Consider the following 20,127-nt stretch of genomic DNA (forward strand, 5'->3'; position numbering starts at 1 on the left):
ATATGTGTTTAGCACCATCTTTTGCCATATCGATGAAGGAACAAGAAAAAAAACAGCTAGAATCGCCTTAGAGGAAAATGCTGTAAACTTCTCTGTGGCAAAATTAGAAAAGTGCAGCAAAATTATATGAGCTAGAATCTTGTGGTGACAGCTTGAACAGCAACAATCCCTTAATCCTACTGTTGTCTTCATTTGTGGGCACCAAAAAACATTGTTTCCTTGTCTGAAAAAAATCCAAAAATTCAGCAAAAAAATTCCCCAAATTTCTGAAAATTTGCAAAAACCTTCAGGAAAAAAATTCCAATAATTCCTTAAATGTTTTAATTAAAAAAATCCCCCAAATTTGGTAAGAAAATTCTTGTAAATATTTTTTTAAATCTTCCAAAAAATCCTAAAAATATCTAAAGTGATTACATATATATCAGTAAAACTTCTAATATTTTCTTTAAGAACATTCAGGAAAAAAATCAACCAAAATCCAGCAAAATTAGCTGGATTTCGGTTGATTTTTTTTCTGAATGTTCTTAAAGAAACATTTTTTTAACATTTCTTTTTTTTCCACCAAAAAATGTTGAAAAATTTCCCAAAAATGTTGAAAATGTGGACATCAGAAGTTTCACTGTGAAAATATATTTTTTTTCAACATTTTCAAACTTTAAAATGGGTCAATTTGACCCGCAGGACAACACAAGCGTTAATATGGTGTCGCACATCTTCAGAGTGAAACATCCTCTGACATGATGGATAAAGCAACAAGGTCACGAGCGTGTGTCATACGCACATTTAGGATTTCTATGTTTGTGTTCATGGCTCTTAATTTGCACATTACTCAACTAACTGTGCAGTCTTTAAGATGCCCAGAAATTCTGACTTTGAATAGCTATTTAAAGCATTCACAAGAATATAAAAGAGAAAAGCAGCAAGTTCTCACATTTGATCTGCTGGACACTGCAAAATTTTCATGTCTGCCTAATAGATGACTCACTGGCTCGATTAATTAAAATGGTTCAGTGATTAATTTTTGATCAGTCGATTAATTGATTTAAAGACTGATGATTCATGCAATAGCAGGATTTTAAAACAGGCTGCATCCAAAACCTCCTTATTATGGTAGATGCTCAAAAGTGGACAGAAAATTCTAATTTGAATCACTAATGTTTGTCCAAAACGCCCAAATTCATTTTCTGCATCTATGAAATGCATCACTTTTGAGATGTTTATCTTCACTCTTTTTGGGGAATATTCCTATGATGAGATGTTTGGCACTAAAAGATTTACAGATTTGCAGTAAACATGTAAACTTCTCATTGTAGGAAAACATTTTGAATCGTGTCTCTTGCTAAGTTAGCTTGGATCCAAGATGACTGCTGTCATTTTTGTGTTTGCATGTGTGCAGATCCTGGCTGCATACGTTCAGTATGCTTTGACAGTATAGATCTGCACAGAGTAACACCTGGGCCTGCCTGCATGCTGCCTTCTGGCTGCGCTGCATAAATGGCAGCATAATTATGGCCTCACAGATGGTGCTGTTTACCTTGAATCGGACATCACTTGAGCTCAGAGAGGGACACAAACTACAGCTGCCTGCCCTCCTTTTCTGTACAGTTAGGAGTTACTGTTCAAAGAAACCCAAATCTGCTACGTCAACTGCAATGGGTGACATTATGTTTTGTTTTGCTCTACATGTGCAGTGCAGAAAAGTAGGTGTTTTTGTGCAAACATAGCAGAAATGTATCAAAAATTCCCTAAGCAGTCACAGCTACAAAGTTCTGGGTTTAAACCTTCTGCTCGGTTGTGACCTTTCTAATTGGAGTTTACATGTTTTCCTTGTGCCTGTGTGGGTTTTTGTGGGTGCACAGTCCAAAGACAGGCATAGGAGGTTAATTAGTGATTCAAAGATTGTCTGTCACCTCGAGCTTCTACAGGATTAACCTGAATCGAAACATCAGAATCCTATATGCATCTTCCTTGATTTTTTTTCTCTCCTGGGCTGAGAATAATTTCTGAGCGATAAACAAGACGTTTAATAATGCAATGTGCTAAGAGCTGAGCCTCTTCCTTCACACATAAGTGGAAAGTAAAAACGTCACAGGAGGCAGGTGAGGAGGATTTGCAGCTTACAGCATCCAAAAAAGCAGCTGCAGATCACTGAGGGTCAGACCGTCCCATACTGGAGCGGTGGTCTCCAAAGCAACCTTCAGTCTGCTTGTCACAAATGCTTCTCAGAAACTCCATTAACATCACACAGACAGAGCAGTGAGCATCAGTGAGGGAGACATCTTGTGGAGAGCACCAACATTTTTTTTTTTATTGAAAAAAAAAAAAAGCATGACAGCACTGAATATATAAACGGGATAAAGATACAAACAAGGCCCGGCTAACTTCAAAAACATCAAGGCTGGGTGCTCAGTGACAGTGCCTCACAGCAGATATGTTTCTGGGCTAACAAACTCCATTAAGAACCTGACAGAGTGACAAGAAGTGCATTTGTGTTTCCAGGGGAAATCTGACAGACTACGGTTGTTACAAGTCCTCCATTACAACTACATCAGCTGTCACAAGTGACATGGGAGGGAGCTGCACATAGACAGGCTTAACACAATACATACCGCCTGCTTTGTAAATATAGATTGGAAGAAACAGCTGACATTATGCATTTTTTTTCTAGATTCCATCACATGTCTATTTACATCTGGCTGTCTTTTAAGTCTATGAAAAGACACACTCGTAAATAGTCCATTTTATGTGCATTTCTAATTAAAACAATAAAAGCAAATATATTATTTAGCTACAAACCAGTGCTGGTCTCAGCTGTAAAACATGATTAAATATAGTGCATCAAAATTGTAATTGGTGCTAATTGTAGTTTTTATGCAGCACTCCCAAATCCCCCAAAAGCTTATTAGTGTTTCTTTGTTTTTGTGAAAACTAACCAGGAGGTTGGCTTCTCTGGGGTCTAACTGACCCCAAACATGAGTAACATCATAATGTTGCAGATGTTTTTACCTTGTGAATGACTTTCTGAGAAGCAAAATCAAAATATCCTATAAACCTTTATACACAAACAATAGGAATTTTATTTTTTCAACAGACTTCTGTCTAAACATCTGTGTATATGATATTTATATGAATAAATCAATAAATAATTTCATTATTTTCTGAAGCAATGCTGGCTTGTGGTTATTTCTGTGGTGGCAAACAAAACAAATTCGATTTTTTAGGATGGATTTCTGTCTAAACATGTCTATATATGATATTTACAGGAATACATCAATGAAATGTTTCAATATTTTGCCATAACAACACCAGCTTGTGGTTATTTCGGTTTTGATGCGTCATTAAAATGTGTTATAATAATGATTCTTGCTATTACAGATGCAGCAGAGGGGAAAAACAGCACGTGTATGAGTGATTTTCCCTTGTCTCTCTGCAGCCCTTATAGCACCGGACAGACATCCACCGTATTGCTAACACTTTCATGTGCTGCGTCCTGCTGCCGAGCGCTGCAGGAGGAGCAGGGAGGAATCTGCCGAAAATAACAAAGTCTGCTACGAGGAGACAATTCAACATCTGGGCAATAACAAGCTCGTCTGCAGACATCTCAGCCTCTTGTCTGTTTGCTCCTCGAACACTGAACACTGATTCGCTGAGTATATTTGTGTTATTGTGCTCTCTGTGTTTCTGGGCTTCGTATTAAATGTTCGGGGTCAAGCGTAGAGTCGGTACATCCTGAATGAGCCGTGCACGTCCCGAAGGAAGTGACAACAATATGGTCGCCTTTACGGCTCTCTTTCCAACGGGTCATTTTTCAGCTACTTAGCTTCAGTGGAGAAAGTCCCTGACAGAATCATTAAAGGAGTCATCAGCACATTGAAGGCTTTTAATGGAGCTACATAACTTACGCCCTGTTTTAAGATGCACTGTCTTCTTTAGTTCCCTATACTGGCCATAATGAAAGAAGATTATGACTAATTTAAGCTTGGCATAAGTTTTCTCCTGCAGGGAAATTCTGCAAGGGTAAGCGTTGATAAAGACAGCAAATGACACAAACCAGCTAACATAAAAAAACAGGAATTCTATTGCATTATTTTAAACCTCATTGATCCATTTTAAGAAGCTGCATTGGAAGGAAACCCCTATTCAATTTACAACTGTATTACCAAAACTTCAAAAAAATAAAAAAATAAATAATCATGACACTAAATATTTAAGATATGCATACTTTCAGCACATTTTCTGTGAACACTGTAAAGTTGCATCTATTAAAATCCTTCCTTTACTTCCAGTTGTTGTATATTTCTGCTTTTAAAAGCTCATGGTCTCCCTGAAGCGGTTTTATCTTCGGTTTAACACAGCGTCCATGGACTAAATATTAAGCAGAGAGCCCAGCATGCATGCATGTAAGAAAGCTGCAGGATTAAGTGTTGTTCTTGTGATGTAATTGTACTGCTGACCATATTAATCTGTTACTCAGCATAACTAATGACATTGTTCTGGACAACCTGCATTCTCGTCTTAAGCTTTTTAGAAAGCTCAGCAGAGCAAACGGAGGAGACACAAGCAAAGCTCCAATGGATGAACGACAGACCAAAGTCTTTCTTGTGTTCAAATGTTACAAGTCTATATAGAAATGTGTATACTTTTAACTTAGTATTTCCATGTAGAAATTAGTTGATTGAAAGAATGTATTCAGCACCAGTATTGATAATCAAGTTATTAAGTCAAAATTTCAAAATATTTGCTGAGTGCAGTTTCTCAAAAGTGAAAATTTGCTGTTTTAGCTCAGTTTTTTAGTAATTTTTTTTTTTTTTTAAAGTAGAACATTTGAGGCGTCATAATGCTGGTTGGACAAAAAACTCTGGAACTGTAAAGCTAATTTTTCACTGTTTTCTAGCATTTTACAGATTAAATGCTAATTAAATAAGTGAAAGATGCTCTTGCAGTTGCTTCCCTATTTCAGACACACATTCTGAGAAATTCCTAGTAACATCAGCAATTGCTAAAAAGGGAAATAATAGCAAAATGCAAAAAGAAACACACACAGAAAAAAAATCTGGCTTCTTCAAAGACAGAACAACCTTCATCTGGATAATAAGTGTTAAAAACCTTGAAAAAGTCCCTAGAAAAAAAGAAAAAAGAAGCGTTCTTATTTGCTTTTCCTTGTCTTCCCCAGATGCACTGAAAAAGGCTGTGTTGTCATGGCAACACTGAGTAAAAATAACACAAGCTTATTTTCCACAAGCTGAAAATAAAATGGAACAGGATCAGTTTGGACAAACAAGATCAAAATGGTTGCTAATTCACAGACACATGAAGCAGTATCGGTCGTACTGTAACGTGGAGGCCGGCGTCTCCTTCCCCTCTGGTCATCGGCCGCCGTTATCTGATGGCCAGAGCCCCTAACTCATGTAAAGAAACCAGCGCTTGTCGGGATAATGATCTTAATAAAGGGAACGCTCACGCCCCACTAATTCCTCCATCCCAGAAGCCACCACAGCTGATTTGTTTAAATCTTTTAATTCACAGCCAGCTAATTAACATTCAGAGAGCAGTATTATAGTACAGGCAGTGCTTCTCAACAACCACTAACCTCAGGTATTTTACATGTAATTAACGAGCCAGGAGAAGAAAAGACGAGGAGTGAAAGTACTCATTTACTCTGCTTTTTCCTGCCTCGGAGCGCACATTGCAGCTACCCAACATATGGATTGCATGCTGAAGACATTATTATGCAGTCCTGATGCATTGCTGAGACAACAGACTTGCACCGACTGTGTGCAAAACACTTTTTAATGCACCGTAACCAGGGTTTGGTTCCTGGATCTGTGATTTCAGCAAAAACAAACAGCATTTATGCAAATGAAACTTCAGCTGCTAAGTGAGGGAGATGAGTGATGGAGCGAGATGTCGGCACTCAGCAGACAGACAGGCGGACAGACAGACAGACAGACAGGCGGGCAGAGCGGCGGTCTCGGCCATGATATCATATCTATGCCATATTCTGCACTAACCCCAGTGAGTCAGCACAGCCCACCCAGCGAGGATGTGTGGTCACACCTCGGACTCGGAGGACACTTCCCTCTCAAAATAGCACATTTGTAATGTCATGCAGGCGAGGCTGCGACCATGGTGCCGACTGACCTGCACATTTTATTGCCCGACAACATGGCTGACCTTTGAGCCTCAACGGGCCGATGTTGTGGATCACAAAAGAATACACACACAAAAAAAAGACTCTACTGTGGTACGTACACGTGAACCGAGGCCTGTTACATGAGCATTACACACAGAGAGAAGAAACAAAACTACAAATCCCACCACGTACTCAAACGCCACTTCAACAGCGATCATGCCCTTCATGTTGGCGAAGAACAAAAACTCCACAATGGCTTCAATCAGCCCCGACCAAAACACAGAGTTCATTCTCCACCAGAGGCATTTTTATCTTTAATTAGAGGAGCGAGCAGCTGTCTACAACCCAATCCTGCACACCACCATGATGGCAGGCCTGCACACAAACACTGACTTCAGATCCACTCGGGTTCTTTCCACTCCAAATTCCTCCATTTCCCTTCAGGTTCATGTGCTGTGTTCATTTGTAGCCATCCTGGGATTTGGTTGCTGATTATCATAAAGAATAAGCTCCTTTTAGAACTAATAACCAGAATGTTCTTTATATTTACAATCCTGCTGTGATTGAGACCCTAAAAGATCCAAACCATCTTAAATTTTAACCAAAATACCAACTAAATAAAGGCTTGTAATATAGTTTCCTGCTTTGTTCTGACTAAAATGCCTGAAGAACATTTTCTTCTCTGAGATCAGCTTCAAGCTTCCAGAACATTTAAAGCCCAACATATCTTCTTTTTTTTTACTCTAATAAATCAATGCAATTGCAATAACCAATTCTTTATTACGCTGTACGCTTACATTTTTACTTCTTAGAACAATGCACATTTTATACATTATTACATCTTTTCTACTATGTTCGCAGTTTTAGGACATATTTTTCTACTTATGTTTATCTATGTATATTTTTGCACTGCTTATATTTCTAAGACTTTAAATGGGAGCAATTGTAACATAAGCAATACCCCTTTTGGGATTGATAAAGTATTTTAAAGTGAAAGACAAGCAAATCACCAGCTACAGATTCTCATAATGAGACATTTTTAGCTGCCTGAAACAGCAAACTTCATATTTTTGGTTCTATTTATTCAAGGTTTTTTGGATAATGTCACTACAGCTGCACCAATTAATCGATCAATTGTTAAGTATTAAATTAACCATCAAGTATTAGGACTATGAATCAATCAATTAGAATTTTTTAAAGAAAAAAAACTCCACAAATTCTCTGATTCCAGCTTCTTCAATGTGAATATTTTCTCTTTTTTTCTTTTCTATGACAATAAACTGAATATCTTTGGACTGCAGATAAAACAAGACATTCTAACGTGTCAGATTGGGCTTTTGGAGGCACCGATTGACATTTCTTATCATTTTCTGACTTTTTATAGATCAAAAAACAAATCCAACAATGGAGAAATGAATTGTTACAAAATTAGTTCTTTCATTTTAATCCCAAACATCACACAAAAGTTATTATAAACTCATGTTTTGTAGACAAATACTCCAAAGTTACGGTTTTACCTGAATTATTGTAGACATGTCAAAGTTTTTTGTAAACATTAAATAGGTAATACTGACTTTTGAGTAAAAGTAGAGCATTTCCATTAGATCGGATGATTTTCCTACAAAAAATAAAATCTTGGATTTTGCTATTTTGGTTCAGATGAAGCTGATAAAGAACATACATGTGAAAGTGTGAAACAAGGTGATTTTTCAACTTTAAAGTCCTCTCAGTGATAAGAAGTGAAACCCTATTGAGGGGTTAAAACAGACTCCAGATCTGCAGTAACTTTCCCTCACTATGCAGATATCATTAGAGGAGAAGTTGGATCTGATCACAGTAACCTTCACCTCTCTCCCACCCTGATCCTCACCAGTTTCATCCTCGCCTCTCTGTGTTGTTTTCCCTCTCAGCACTTTAATCTTAAAAGCAGCTGCCCCGATGAGGAAGATCAAAGTGGCCCTGCACCAAGCACCGGTCACCGACTCCATCCTTGTGATCACGGTGCACAGTGATATTATCGATTTTTCTGAAATCAATCTCGTCAACCGCTATTATCTTCTGTTGCACCAAAGAGAGCTGGACATGAAGAGAAGAGGAGGAGGAGGAGATTCCAACCTGTTATGTAAGTCGTAGGGAGGATTTTTCACAAGGTAACAACGTGTGAAACACAAGTCCACGAGGACTGGGTGATTTTTTTTTTTTTTTTTTTTTAAACTTTTGTCTAAATTTGTCTGTCGTGTCAGAGGGACGCCTGTGCAGATCTGGCAGCGAGAGCTTTTCTGAGAAATGAGAGAGATGAATGCTCTCTCATAGCCACAGGGAGCTGCATGACGTCAGTCGCCATTCACTGTTTGTGCACAGTTTTGTGTTTTGTTGCTGACACACACACACACGGATGTATGAAGCAGTGTTTTTTTTCCAAATGAATGCTTGCATAGATGCCTAGTTCTTAAGTAAGATAACCCTTTGGAGCAAGGCAGAGGTGGATTACATGGCTGCTGAGCCCAGAGTCACAGCCAGGGATCCAGTCAAAGTGGTGGGAGGGAAGGATGGAGGAGAGAGTGAGAAAGAAAGAGAGAAAAGAGAGAGACAAAAGCCGGTGAGGGGTTTCTATTTCAAATCTCCCCGGACCCCCAAGGCACTTCCGTTCTGGCAGCATCGTCCACCAAAATAAATCATTTCCATCAAAGCTCTCTGACCATTCAGTGCCTTTTTTCTCAACAAAAAGCAAACTCACGCAAGCTGCTGCACTGTTCAGCTTTAAAAAGAGACAAACAGGTAGCATGACAAGCTCTCAGATCAAAATCTAGCACGATTAACCAAACAAGCTCTTTAAAAAAAAAAAACTCACTTAATAATAGAAAACACATCCGCTTCCATTTCTAGTGGCAAACTTGTTTTTCATGCTCTTATATAACATTTCTATTATGTTGCCCCATGGAGAGGCTGCTTTGTAAATGCTCTGCTCACACACTCTTTGGGAAGGCTGCTCTTCACATTTCTCTGAATGCACCAAAAATATCATAACACGAGCAAAACAAAAAACACTCATTTTACACAAGAAACAGAGTGTACCTAATGTGCTGAAGTCTGATCAGTGTGATGTGGGCTGCGGTCCGGCTATCTGTCCGTCTGTCTGTCTGTCTGTCTGTCACACGGATCAATAGGTGGTGCTCTTGCATGGGCTGCTGAACTTTTCCCCCTGTCCTGTCCTCTCCAAGTCGTGCATCAAGTTCATCTTTGCGCACCAGAGCTCAGACCCATTTTCTGTGCGACCAGACGTGTATTAATAGTAATAATATTATTTAAAAATGCTTACGTCGTCTGACAAGTAGGGAGAAGATCATTTACGTAGACTGTGATGATGTGATCGGTCGCTGAATTTTTTTTTTTTTTCCTAGAGAAAGGAGCAAAAATTATGCCTGTTTGGGAGGAGAGAGGATGGTTTTTTTTGGTTCATTTTGTAGGTAACTGCAAGGAGGGTTGGGGTGGTGTGTGTGTGTGTGTGTGTGTGTGTGTGTGTGTGTGTGTGTGTGTGTGTGTGTGTGTGTGTGTGTGTGTGTATGTGTGTGTGTGTCAACAAAATTGCACCATGGAGGCTTGACAACGTGAAGCACATACACACACATACACATACACACACAAGCAAGCAAGCAGCTCTCCGTGCGCGCAGCCGGGGCTGTGCGTCCGAGTGCGCCAGTGAGTGTGTGTTTTGAATTCAAATGCAGCAACACACCAGAGCTGCAAATGCGCAGACTGAGAAGAGGATGGCGACGATGGTGTTTGGGAGCCTTGACATTTTTTTTCTCTCCCACAAGATTCACACCCGTGATAAAGTATACCACTTCAGAGGTAATAATTTTTTTTTTTTAAATTTTAAAAAGCCGCATCAGTGCCAAGTACAATCGGGCCACATTTAGCGCGGTAATGATAATGATAATAAAGATCCACCTACCATATTGACTTCAGAGACCATGTCTATGCTCGCTATGTCTATATTCATCCCCACGGCCACCGGCGCACCTGTGAAGGAGAGGATGCGTTAATACGGGACACATGAAGTATTTTTTTTTCCTCATCATGTAAATTGAACCAAAATTCGTGACGCGGAGCTCCGGTTCCCTCTCAGATCCCCACATACTAGGAGACTTGTACATCACCAAGAGCGCCAACCTACATGTTTGACACACAGATGAGCCCAAATGACGCTAATTTCATTTATTTAGCGGACTAATCAAACATTGATGAGCGGTATCGATCACGTTAAAAGCCTCTCATCGGATGAAACATGCACATCATTTCTCTTAGCCCTAATTGGAAAGGCCTATTTGACTGTGAAGGGATGATTATGTAAATTAAAGCAGATTTTGCGATTCATTACACATGTATCGTGCGTCAAGCAGGGGCGTGAAAACATGACATTCCGTTTTCAGTTTTTTTCCTTTTTTTTTTGTTTTGCTCGTTACCTCCGAAATCTGGCCTCAACCGAATGTCGTATCCTTTCATCAGCCTGTCCACTGTTTCTTTTACCAGAGGCATATTGCTCGGATCTTTGATATCCTTGACGCTGTAGAGAAAAAAAGGTGGTGTAATGCAAAATAGCTTGTTAATATGACACGCCAGACACGCTTTAACAGAGGCTATACATGGCATTGCAAGACGGAGGATGGAGAAGGGGGAAAAAAACAAACGATGTTTACCTTTGAGCCCAGACGAAAGTCACTAGTAAGGAAAAAGTCAAAATCCCAAAGTGGTCTTTCCTGATCCTCCCCATCGCAACAGTTTTTGAGGTGGTTTCTGGATGCGAGTGAGGACAGCGCACATCCAACTTACTCCAGACAGTGCAGAGGAGCCAATGAGGGGCGCATGCGTGCAGCCAGCCCAAGATCAAAGAGTGGAGACTGATGATGGTGGATGAGCAGTTTCCATTGCAGAGAAAAATATTAAAGGGACAAGTGAATGTGCGTAATGAAGAAACAAGCATTTGTGCCAGGAGTGAAAAACGCAGCAATGATGTTCATTTTGAGGTTTTTATTCTTTAGGTTGGTAAGTTTGTCTACATCCTGACAAGTACAAATTATTGGATGCACTAGCAGGTTGAAATGAAGTTATCAGCAAGTTCTGTAGGTTTTTTTTTTTCTTTTCTGGGTGGATACATGTCACCCCCTAAACAATTATGCACCAACCACAACAAAATAGAAAACACATGCCATCTACACCCATGGGGATCACATCCAACTCTTCCCTGCAATGTTTCCACAGGACCTGCAGTACATCTGAAAATGCAGAGGGAGCACCAGAGCGCCAGCGCAGAAAGGTGGGCTGGAAAAACACAACCCCACAATTCATTTTCTCAGGTTTGAGTGCATTTTTCGAAGCTGCGAGGAGGGATGCGAGCCCCCTCTAAATTGTCTTTGATCTTGTAGTGGGAGCCATGCTTCTGTAGAGGGCAGGCTTCTGAAAGCATTGGTTCACTGTTGCATCACCATCAGTTACAGCAGTCATAGATTATATCATCCGCATCTTTTTGATGTGTTTCTTGGTTTGTGCATCTGAGCGTCATGCATACTGTATGTGTGTGTATGTGTGTCTCCGAGAAGTTTGTCGTGTGAACGTGGTGGGGTTTCAAGTGATTGAGGCCCGTGAAGGGCAGCTCTTCAGCTACTGATCACAACACAAGTGGGCAGTGGTCACAGCCTGTGAAATGAATGGATGTGCAGCAGCAGCAGAATAAATGAGTTTCTGATTCATTTCCTCTGTCAGATGAGAGCAGAGTGAATGCTGAGAGCTTGTTTGCAGAGGGAGGAGGGCGAAGTGAGGCCGGCTGGATGCTGAAGGTCTCTCAGGCTGCACGTGCCGTTTACCATGTCTTCTCAGTTTTCAACATCCACGTCCCTGCAAGAGCAGAAGCCAGAAATGTGAGTGGAGCTTAGAGAAGCCTCTCTACTTCCACATTCAGAGATGCTCTCTCTGCAGTATACTGCACAGCCTAAACTGTTACTGTGCTCCCCCGTCCTCCTCTGCGTCTCCTTATAAAGTGGCAAAAATATAAAAGGCAATAGATGTGTGATGCAGCTGTTGTCATGCTCTCCATCTTGTCTCTCTCATTATTCTGCAGAACGTTATAAACAAAACAACCATAAAAATTCTCTGACAGGAACATGAGAAGCATGATGAGCAGATTTGCACTCCCCAGCGTTACATAACAGATCTCTCTCTCTCCCCCGTCTCTGCTTCTCTCTCTGTCTTTTTTGCGCTGTATCTCTCCTTTTGCTTCTTGGACATGGAACTTTGTGTTTTGTAAGTGGCTCACTTATAAGTGGGGAAGTGAATAGTCGCTTCTTCTTCTTCTTCGTGTGGTTAACGTACGAAGTGAGCTCTGGTTTGTTTCCCCATGGAGAGACAGTGCTGTCATTAAAACGACTGGGTTCCACCAGCCCCCCAGGTAAACCTTACATAAAGGAGCTGGATGCATTTATTTCCTTCTCAAATTAACCAAGTCTCTTTTTGTATTGTAAATCTATGATGATGATAAAAACCACAGTGCTGGCATCAGTGCAGCAACAACACCACCAAACATAATTCTCCTCTTTTCTTTTTTCGCCTACAACTCCCACGGTTGTTTCAGCATTAGAAATTATTGATGTCTTTACTGCCTAGATAAAAGTCTTTGACAAAAACTGTGGGTAGTTATTGTTCTATTGAAGCTATCATAAGAGCTGAGTGAGACACGGATTGTGGCTCTTTGAGATACAAAGTAAGTATGCATATACATTCTTCGTCCATTGTTACACTTTTTTTGTCTCCTTTTTTGCCTCATTTGTAGAATTCTGGATTCTTTCCAAGTCTGCCTCAGCCATTATCTTTCACTATGTTTCATGAAAGGCTTTCTGGATCTGCTGCCTTGTCACACATGACTAAGAGTGCTGACACTAAAATGTACAAAGAAAAAATCTATATATTTTTGCTTCTTTTTAAAATTTGATGTGGGTACTTTTAGCAGGTTGGACCTTTAAATATTATAAAACTGATTTTCACTGCATGATTATCAAAAAAAATCACAATATTGCAATATATCATGATATCTACAGAAAAAAACTAATGCTATTAATCAAATTAATCTTTAACTGTGTTTATTGTGTAGTTTCTTTTGTGAATTAAACTGTTTGTTAATATAACTGTACTCTATGTTGGAGTGTCAACCAAATAGTTACTGGTGCTGGATTATTTACAATAGTATCACAGTTACTGTAAGTATAGTTTGGCACAGAATGGTCCGACTGCACAGAGAAAAATTGCCCTGCTTGTTTTTACTCCTTTAAACCAATCACAGTTGTTGTATTCCCTCAAAACAACGGGTGAATTGCTTGGAAGCCTGTAGGGAGGCGAGCACTGCCATTAAAATGCCTAATTCACCAGAAAATAAGTAGGCCTGCCTTATTTTGCATTATCCAAATCTTCTGCAAACCTTGACATTTTCAGTGTGGTGGGTTGTTAATGTTGTTTCATGTTGATATGTGTATATTTGGACAATCTGAGTTAGTACTTATATGTATTTTTGTGTATTTTTACTTTTCTACTGTTATTTCTGAAATGTTCCCTTTTGCTGCTGTAATAATGCAAATTTCCCCACTATGGGATTCATACAGGATAATCATATTGTTTTATATTACTATATATTCAATGTAGTGAAGTGAATTTTGCAAATGGTAGATAGATAGAAGGGGAGGACAAATGTGCAGCCAATTATCAAACTCATACCAGCAATCCACAGTCGGTGAGTCACACTACAGAAAGAATACTCTTCGGTTGAGTATGCGGAGTTGTAAAAATCAGCTGCGGCTAAGTTAATTGTAATCTCCAGAACCTACAGTAGAAGAACTACTGCTCCTGATTTTTGTTACTGTTAACAAATTTCATATTAGGACAAAAACCAACAATCCTTTGGCTCACCTGACTGTTGCACAAAAAAGACTTCGAATTTTCCAGCTTGACTCTAGTCTTTAGCAATGTGACTCAATGACATGTTTAATAGTATTTGGACAACAACAAAGCTCTGTAGTCACAAATCTGAGGCTGAGAGAGCATATTTGTAGGGAGAAATGAATTATTTTCAGAAGATTTATTGATAGTAAAGAAGACAGAGTATCTTCTTTAAGTACATGGATTTTACCCTGATACCAGACAGTTAGAGACAGATGTACCAACTTACTAAAGTATGGGATGTTTACCTGGCCCTCTCCATAGTGTCTTTGACCAGGTAGATGTACCAGTAGGCGAGGTTGAACAGGCCGAAGGCCAGGGGGAAGAGGATGCGAGCGTATGCGTCAATGGGGCTGGTGCCGGCCAGCTGTGGGATTGGAGGAAAAGCTGAGCCTTGCTGGAGGAAGATGGGCAGAGCGGGAGCCTCTCCAGGCTCACTGCGGCACACCGAGTGGTTTCTCTTCTTCAGGCCTTCCTGAGGGTTGCTGTCTGACTGCTGGGAGGAGAGGGAGGAGGAGGTGAGGGTGGGGTTAGAGTGGGCTTTCATAGGGGAGGTTCTGCCCTTCAACTTCTTATATGATAATTTTAACATTCTTGTGTCATGCATAAAAGGCTGCAAGTCATGTTTGTTCCCACAGGAGCCTTCTCTCAATGGTATGCCAACATCTCTGCACAACGCAGCGGGTAGTTTGCTGGATGCCCATAGGATGGTTAGGAGATTATACAGGGAGGAGAGCTGGAGTTGTTCTGTTCTCACACTGAAGCTATTTTTAAAGCATCTAACCATGAGCTCCACACGTGAGACGGATCCCAGGAGGACGCTGTGGTGGCTTACTGTATTAGCATAAAGCACATAGCTAGAGATGAGAGCACTACAACGGCACATATTACTATTTAATGTGCGGTGTGCCCTGAATGAGGAGAACGAAGGAGGCAGGGTGACTACTTGGAAATGCATAGAAAAAGGCTGATCTGTGGCATGATTTCTTCTTTCTATATCTGAGTCTGAAGGTGCTGGTTTTCCTGTTCATCATTAACGTCACTGCATCAAACTCTCTGCAGCACCTAAGAGATGCCATTCCTCCGTTCTCCATTGTTAGCTATTTAAATGCATTTAAAGCCTTGAAATGATGGTGTTTCTGAGCAGGTAGTTTGCTTACAAAGTTTAAGACATCACCTATTCTGTTAACTCATATCTGGCACCAAAGATGCAGGAAGTCCATCTATTCAATCCAAGAGCTCTGCAACACTGACTTCTGTAACTGTTACAGTAGACAGTCAGGTTAATAGAAAAACATGTAGATTTTAGATGTTTTTATTTTACTTTTATTCAGTTTCAAAGGATTTTTCTTGTGTTTTTCTTTTTTTTTTTTTACATGTTCATAGACAGCCATAGCTTATTTATATGTTTTGTTTGCTCTTACTCTCATGCAATGCAAAAAAAATAAAAATAAAAAATTGCAAAAAAAAGAAACATCCTGTAAAACTCTGGCAGCAAGAATGTCAGAAAAAATATATTAAAAAATTGTGGAATAATGATAACGTTCAAAAATTGCAAGAAATTGGGAAAATAATGGCAAATGTCAATAAAATAATGATGTATTTAGCAGATTTAAATAAAGTGAAGCAGCATAATTTTACAGTCACATTGTAACAGAACAATTTACTGTTTGTAAAAATACAGATTTTTTGATGTGGTCCTATAATTTAACAAAAGAGAGAAAATCTTTAAAATAACAATGATGATATTTTTGCTGATTAAAATGCTGTAAAATCTGTGCAATTTTCAAACATAAAAGAACAATGTTTATTGTCATTAACATTCATGTAAATTAGTATTTTTTTCTGTAATATTGCTTTTTTATTATCTGCAAGTTAACTAAAAGGGAAAAACAGGAAAATAACAGTAAATTTTCAAAACCATTCTAATTACTGTTAGTAATTTTTTTACAGCGTCTAAATCAAATATGTTGCAGGAATGTATTTCGGATTATCTCTCTAACCTTTAAAATATATCTTTTGCTCTGTCTTTGTTTTGCAAAACTAGGACTAATACCTAAATAATTAGCTTCATTTGTACTTAATAAAGAATACACAGCAGATTCAGGACTGCTCTCTTGTAACAGACTTATGATAAACAGTTCAAAAAGTGTCAAAAATCAATGCAGCACACTCAGAATTATAATAATAATATATAATAAAAATAAAAATAATAATAATAATAATAATAATAATAATAATAATAATAATAATAATAATAATAATAATAATAATAATAATAATAATAATAATAATAATAATAGTAATAATAATATCCTAATTAATAATGCTTCCTCGTCACAACCTAGTGACATTACCCACAATACAACTCAGCATCATCATCTCATTGATTTAGGTGTGTTATGCAAGTAGCAGCTAATGTATGTAATCATAAAAAAACTTTTGATGTATTGGGTTTTCCATGTTACATTTTGTTGGATCTTAACTTTAATTTTTGAATTAGCCATTTAATTTAATCATAGTATTGTAGCTTTTTAAACTAAACATTTAAAACAGTCACAGTAATTTGTATTATATATAATATTGTAGCATCTTAACATTAGAACTGAATGTAGTAAGGTAAATTTGTAGTTTAGATAATTCTGTAGGGATGTCATTTTTTGCCCAATGATGCCAAACGCTATAATGCCTTAATAATCAAACCTGCTTACCGAAACTGTGTCCTCATCATCGCTACCAGTGGCCAACACCTCAAGCTTGTCCTGTCTGGCTTTCTGCTTCTTCAGACTGTTGGCCTGCAAGGTGGCAAAGTAGTTTACCGCTGCAAATTCAACTAGAGCGGACGCCACGAAGGCAAAGCACACGGCGATGAACCAATCCATGGCGGTGGCGTAGGCTACTTTGGGCAGAGACTGCCTGGCGCTGATGCTCAAGGTGGTCATGGTCAGCACTGTGGTGATACCTGAGGGAGAACCAGGAGTTTATGAATCACACACACACAGATAGAATAATATCAGACTGATTAGTGCACATTAATTGGTGCTGGGAAGAGGAACAAACCAGCAACTGTGCGTGCAGGAACAGACTCTTTGTTGATCCAAAAAGAGACTTGTGACAGCACAACAACCATTATAAGAGGGATGTAGGTCTGTATGAGGTAGTATCCCAGCTTCCTCTGGAGGTGGAAATGGACCACCTGCACAGAGTAGTGACCTGCAAGATAAACAGCACGTATGAAGAGAGCAACCCCCCGAGGGACGGCGCAGGATAACAAAGAGTGGATGCCCTTGCATGCCCTTGAAATAGAATAGCTGCTGATAGAACCGTATAGATATATTGATGCTTTGAGGACTGGAGCAGCCTGCTAGCTGTGAGGTAAGATGTGAGAGCGAAGAGGAGAGGAAGGAAGAGTGCAGGACAAATAAAAAGGAGGAGAGAAGGACCACAGCAGACATTTGAAATTGGGATAAAATCAAGCAGAGGAGGAAGAAGCGAGTGAGGTGGGGGCTGGAGAAGAGCTGGCAGTGCCACTCTGCGTAACACTGCCCTGCTCTGCCTAACACATGCATGCAGACGTTCACAGACCAAAAACACGCTGAATCATGTACACACACATACAGATGTTCCCTCTCTCGCTCTGTGTTCCCCAAATGTGCCTCATCCTCTCTGTTCCAGGGATGTGCTGGGCTCACAGCAGGGAAGCACTTCTCTTTCTTCTGCTGAAAAGAGAACATGCACACACACTACTCCAGCCTTCCTCCTCTCTGCCAGTGCATCCACTGGGCTTTAAACCTTGTAGTTCTTTTTTAAGGCACACCATTTGCATTAGGCCTGACCACTTAAGAATCTTAGATGGCTGCTCAAGGAAGTCTTTGCTTTTATGTCAGCCTGCTGCAGGGGAGCAATGGACATGAGTGCAGAGTCTGAGGATACTCATTCCACCTCTTTTTGCTCAAAAATTCATCGGCTTGTCAGTTTTAAACTTCTGTATAGCTGTATCCCTCTAAGAGTGAACATTACCTGTGTTTGACTTTATGATCTCACTGGACAAAGTCTGTCCCACAAGATCATACTGCAGAAGACTCATGGATTCTTTGGGACAGTCGACGGAGGCTATCGGCCCCTTCCTCCAGGTGAACATAATTTCACTGCTGGTGTACGCATCTGAAATGGAAAATCATTTAAGAAAACTCTCCAACAGCTCAAAAGTTGGTCACATTTATAGATCTGGATGTCATTTTGCCATACTCACAGCTTCCAAACCTGAGAGGACAGGAGTGGCCGTCCATCGGGAAATCCATCAGCCTCATTGGACACTCTGCGCTGATTGTCAGCCTGACAGCCAGAGGATACACACGGATCACTCCCAGATATTTATTTAAACGAGGGACTAGAATAAATGTCTTATTAACAAAGCAACATTTTCTAAGATCACCTCATGGTGTAGAGGACAGTGCCGTTCTGCATAATGCGGAAGAGCTTGTTGGGTGTGGTCATGTTATGGGAAATAGACTTCTTGGAGTTTCTGAAGAAAGTATCTGGTGTCCAGATCTTGTCCACCATGCGGTTATTCAGTCGGAGGATTTCAGTGGGACCCTCAAATTTCAGCCGCTCATCAACCCACATCTGACGGAAGAACATGTCCATGGTGTACTCCTGATGCATGAACACAGCGCATAAGTGGATGCAAAGACAAACACTCTGCAAAGCTAACATTTAAATTTAGATCTTTGTCCACTCATTCAGCAGCATGCATAACACTGGAGAGACATTTCAACACTGGAGTGAAAGGTGAGGAGAGATGAAGAGGCAATGATGGATGCCACTCATCCCAGATAATCATTAATCAATCCATTCAGCCATTCGCTCTGTCTGACATGTTGTCATATTGATTTAGAGGCCATCAATAATGGAGTTATAAGGCTGGTCAAACAGATTAATGCTCATTAGACGGTCTCATGGCAGATTGCCCATAAGGCTCGTCACTGAAGCACTATTATCCCTCACAGTCAGCACATATACATGTCCTTGCAGAAGGGAGATCATACCATCTCGACATCTGAAACAGGTCCAAAGCTTGTGACAAAGATGTCTGTTTTCACCTCTGTAACACCACCTGAAACAGTAATTAAGAGTGGCATAGTGAAAAAATACAGCAGCACAGTGTTCCTAATGTATCTTAAATATGGAAGATTTTCAAGGATTTACAGTCTGAATTACCTCCAGAACCAGGTCGTAGTCTGTTGTCATAACCATCCAACAGCCTGTCCAAAATGCGAGTGATGTTGTCCGAGAATATCTTTTCGTTTCCCCAAACATTACCTAGACTAAGGGGAAAAACCAAAAAACATTCAAATGTCAGGATCACTGTACTCTGACTCGTGTTAAAATACAGAGAGAAGACTCACCTTATCCAGCATATAAAAGCAACCAAAGCTAACGAGTGGATGGCCATCCTTGGCAGCAACTTTCAGTCAACTTCCCCAGCAATGCACACCATATTAAATAGCATGTGAAAGGAGTAAGGGAATGAATAGAGCAAGAGTGCTTTTCATGTGTCGTTAAAGTGACTGGTAGGTGTGCAAAAGAAGACAGAAGGCACTGAGGCTGGAGCAGTAATCTAATTAACAGATTAGCAAATCCACTTCACTTTTAGACAAACAGTGGATTCATTTAGTGGTGCTAAATTAAGATAGCTTAAGCAAAAATAAAGATGCATTGCAACACATGAAAATACAGTCATATAAACAGCAATTAACACACTGTACCATGCGTTTTAGAGCAGGTGTCGTTGTTGTTCCTCCTTGACATGCAGCAGATGGCGCTGCAGTCAAACCGACACTCAGGGAAACCAACGGAAGAAAAATACAGACGAAGAAGAAGTAGTTTGGGGCAAAAACACAGCGAAAGAATAGTAAAACTAACAAGTATCGACACATTAATTAAAAATATTCTCAATAACAGTTCTGTCAAGGTGGCAGCACATAAACAGCAGTAAAGGTAAAACGCCG

General features: G+C 39.8%; 2 protein-coding genes across 6 annotated transcripts in view; both read right to left on the reverse strand.

The window, feature by feature from the left end:
- The window catches only part of gabrb2a (gamma-aminobutyric acid type A receptor subunit beta2a), a 33,888-nt gene extending 22,891 nt beyond the window's left edge, over nt 1–10,997 (reverse strand). For both annotated transcript variants that reach the window (XM_055016657.1, XM_055016656.1), the window contains exons 1-3: nt 10,834–10,997; nt 10,600–10,700; nt 10,089–10,156 (exon numbers count right to left, since the gene is read on the reverse strand). In XM_055016657.1, coding sequence (XP_054872632.1) covers nt 10,089–10,156; nt 10,600–10,700; nt 10,834–10,907 — 243 coding nt within the window. In that variant the 5' untranslated portion in view covers nt 10,908–10,997. The remainder of the gene's footprint in view (nt 1–10,088; nt 10,157–10,599; nt 10,701–10,833) is intronic.
- A 152-nt stretch (nt 10,998–11,149) lies between these two features.
- gabra6a (gamma-aminobutyric acid type A receptor subunit alpha6a) lies at nt 11,150–20,026 on the reverse strand. 4 transcript variants are annotated; one of them, XM_023268743.3, is made up of 11 exons: nt 19,885–20,023; nt 19,525–19,594; nt 19,337–19,443; nt 19,165–19,232; nt 18,552–18,772; nt 18,369–18,451; nt 18,137–18,280; nt 17,177–17,329; nt 16,828–17,078; nt 14,365–14,612; nt 11,150–12,028 (listed from the first exon to the last, which is right to left on the reverse strand). In XM_023268743.3, exons 2-11 carry the CDS (start codon nt 19,569–19,571, stop codon nt 12,007–12,009), a joined length of 1,344 nt encoding a protein of 447 aa, XP_023124511.1. In that variant the 5' UTR covers nt 19,572–19,594; nt 19,885–20,023; the 3' UTR covers nt 11,150–12,006. The 4 variants fall into 4 exon arrangements, with proteins under 4 accessions (XP_023124511.1, XP_023124512.1, XP_035803380.1 ...); XM_023268744.3 differs by lacking the exon at nt 19,525–19,594 and having other exon boundaries at nt 19,885–20,026; XM_035947487.2 differs by lacking the exon at nt 19,885–20,023 and having other exon boundaries at nt 14,365–14,609; nt 19,525–19,875.
- Nucleotides 20,027–20,127: the final 101 nt, after the last annotated feature.

This window comes from Amphiprion ocellaris, chromosome 13 (assembly GCF_022539595.1).
Source record: "Amphiprion ocellaris isolate individual 3 ecotype Okinawa chromosome 13, ASM2253959v1, whole genome shotgun sequence".
Taxonomy (NCBI): Eukaryota; Metazoa; Chordata; class Actinopteri; family Pomacentridae; genus Amphiprion; species Amphiprion ocellaris.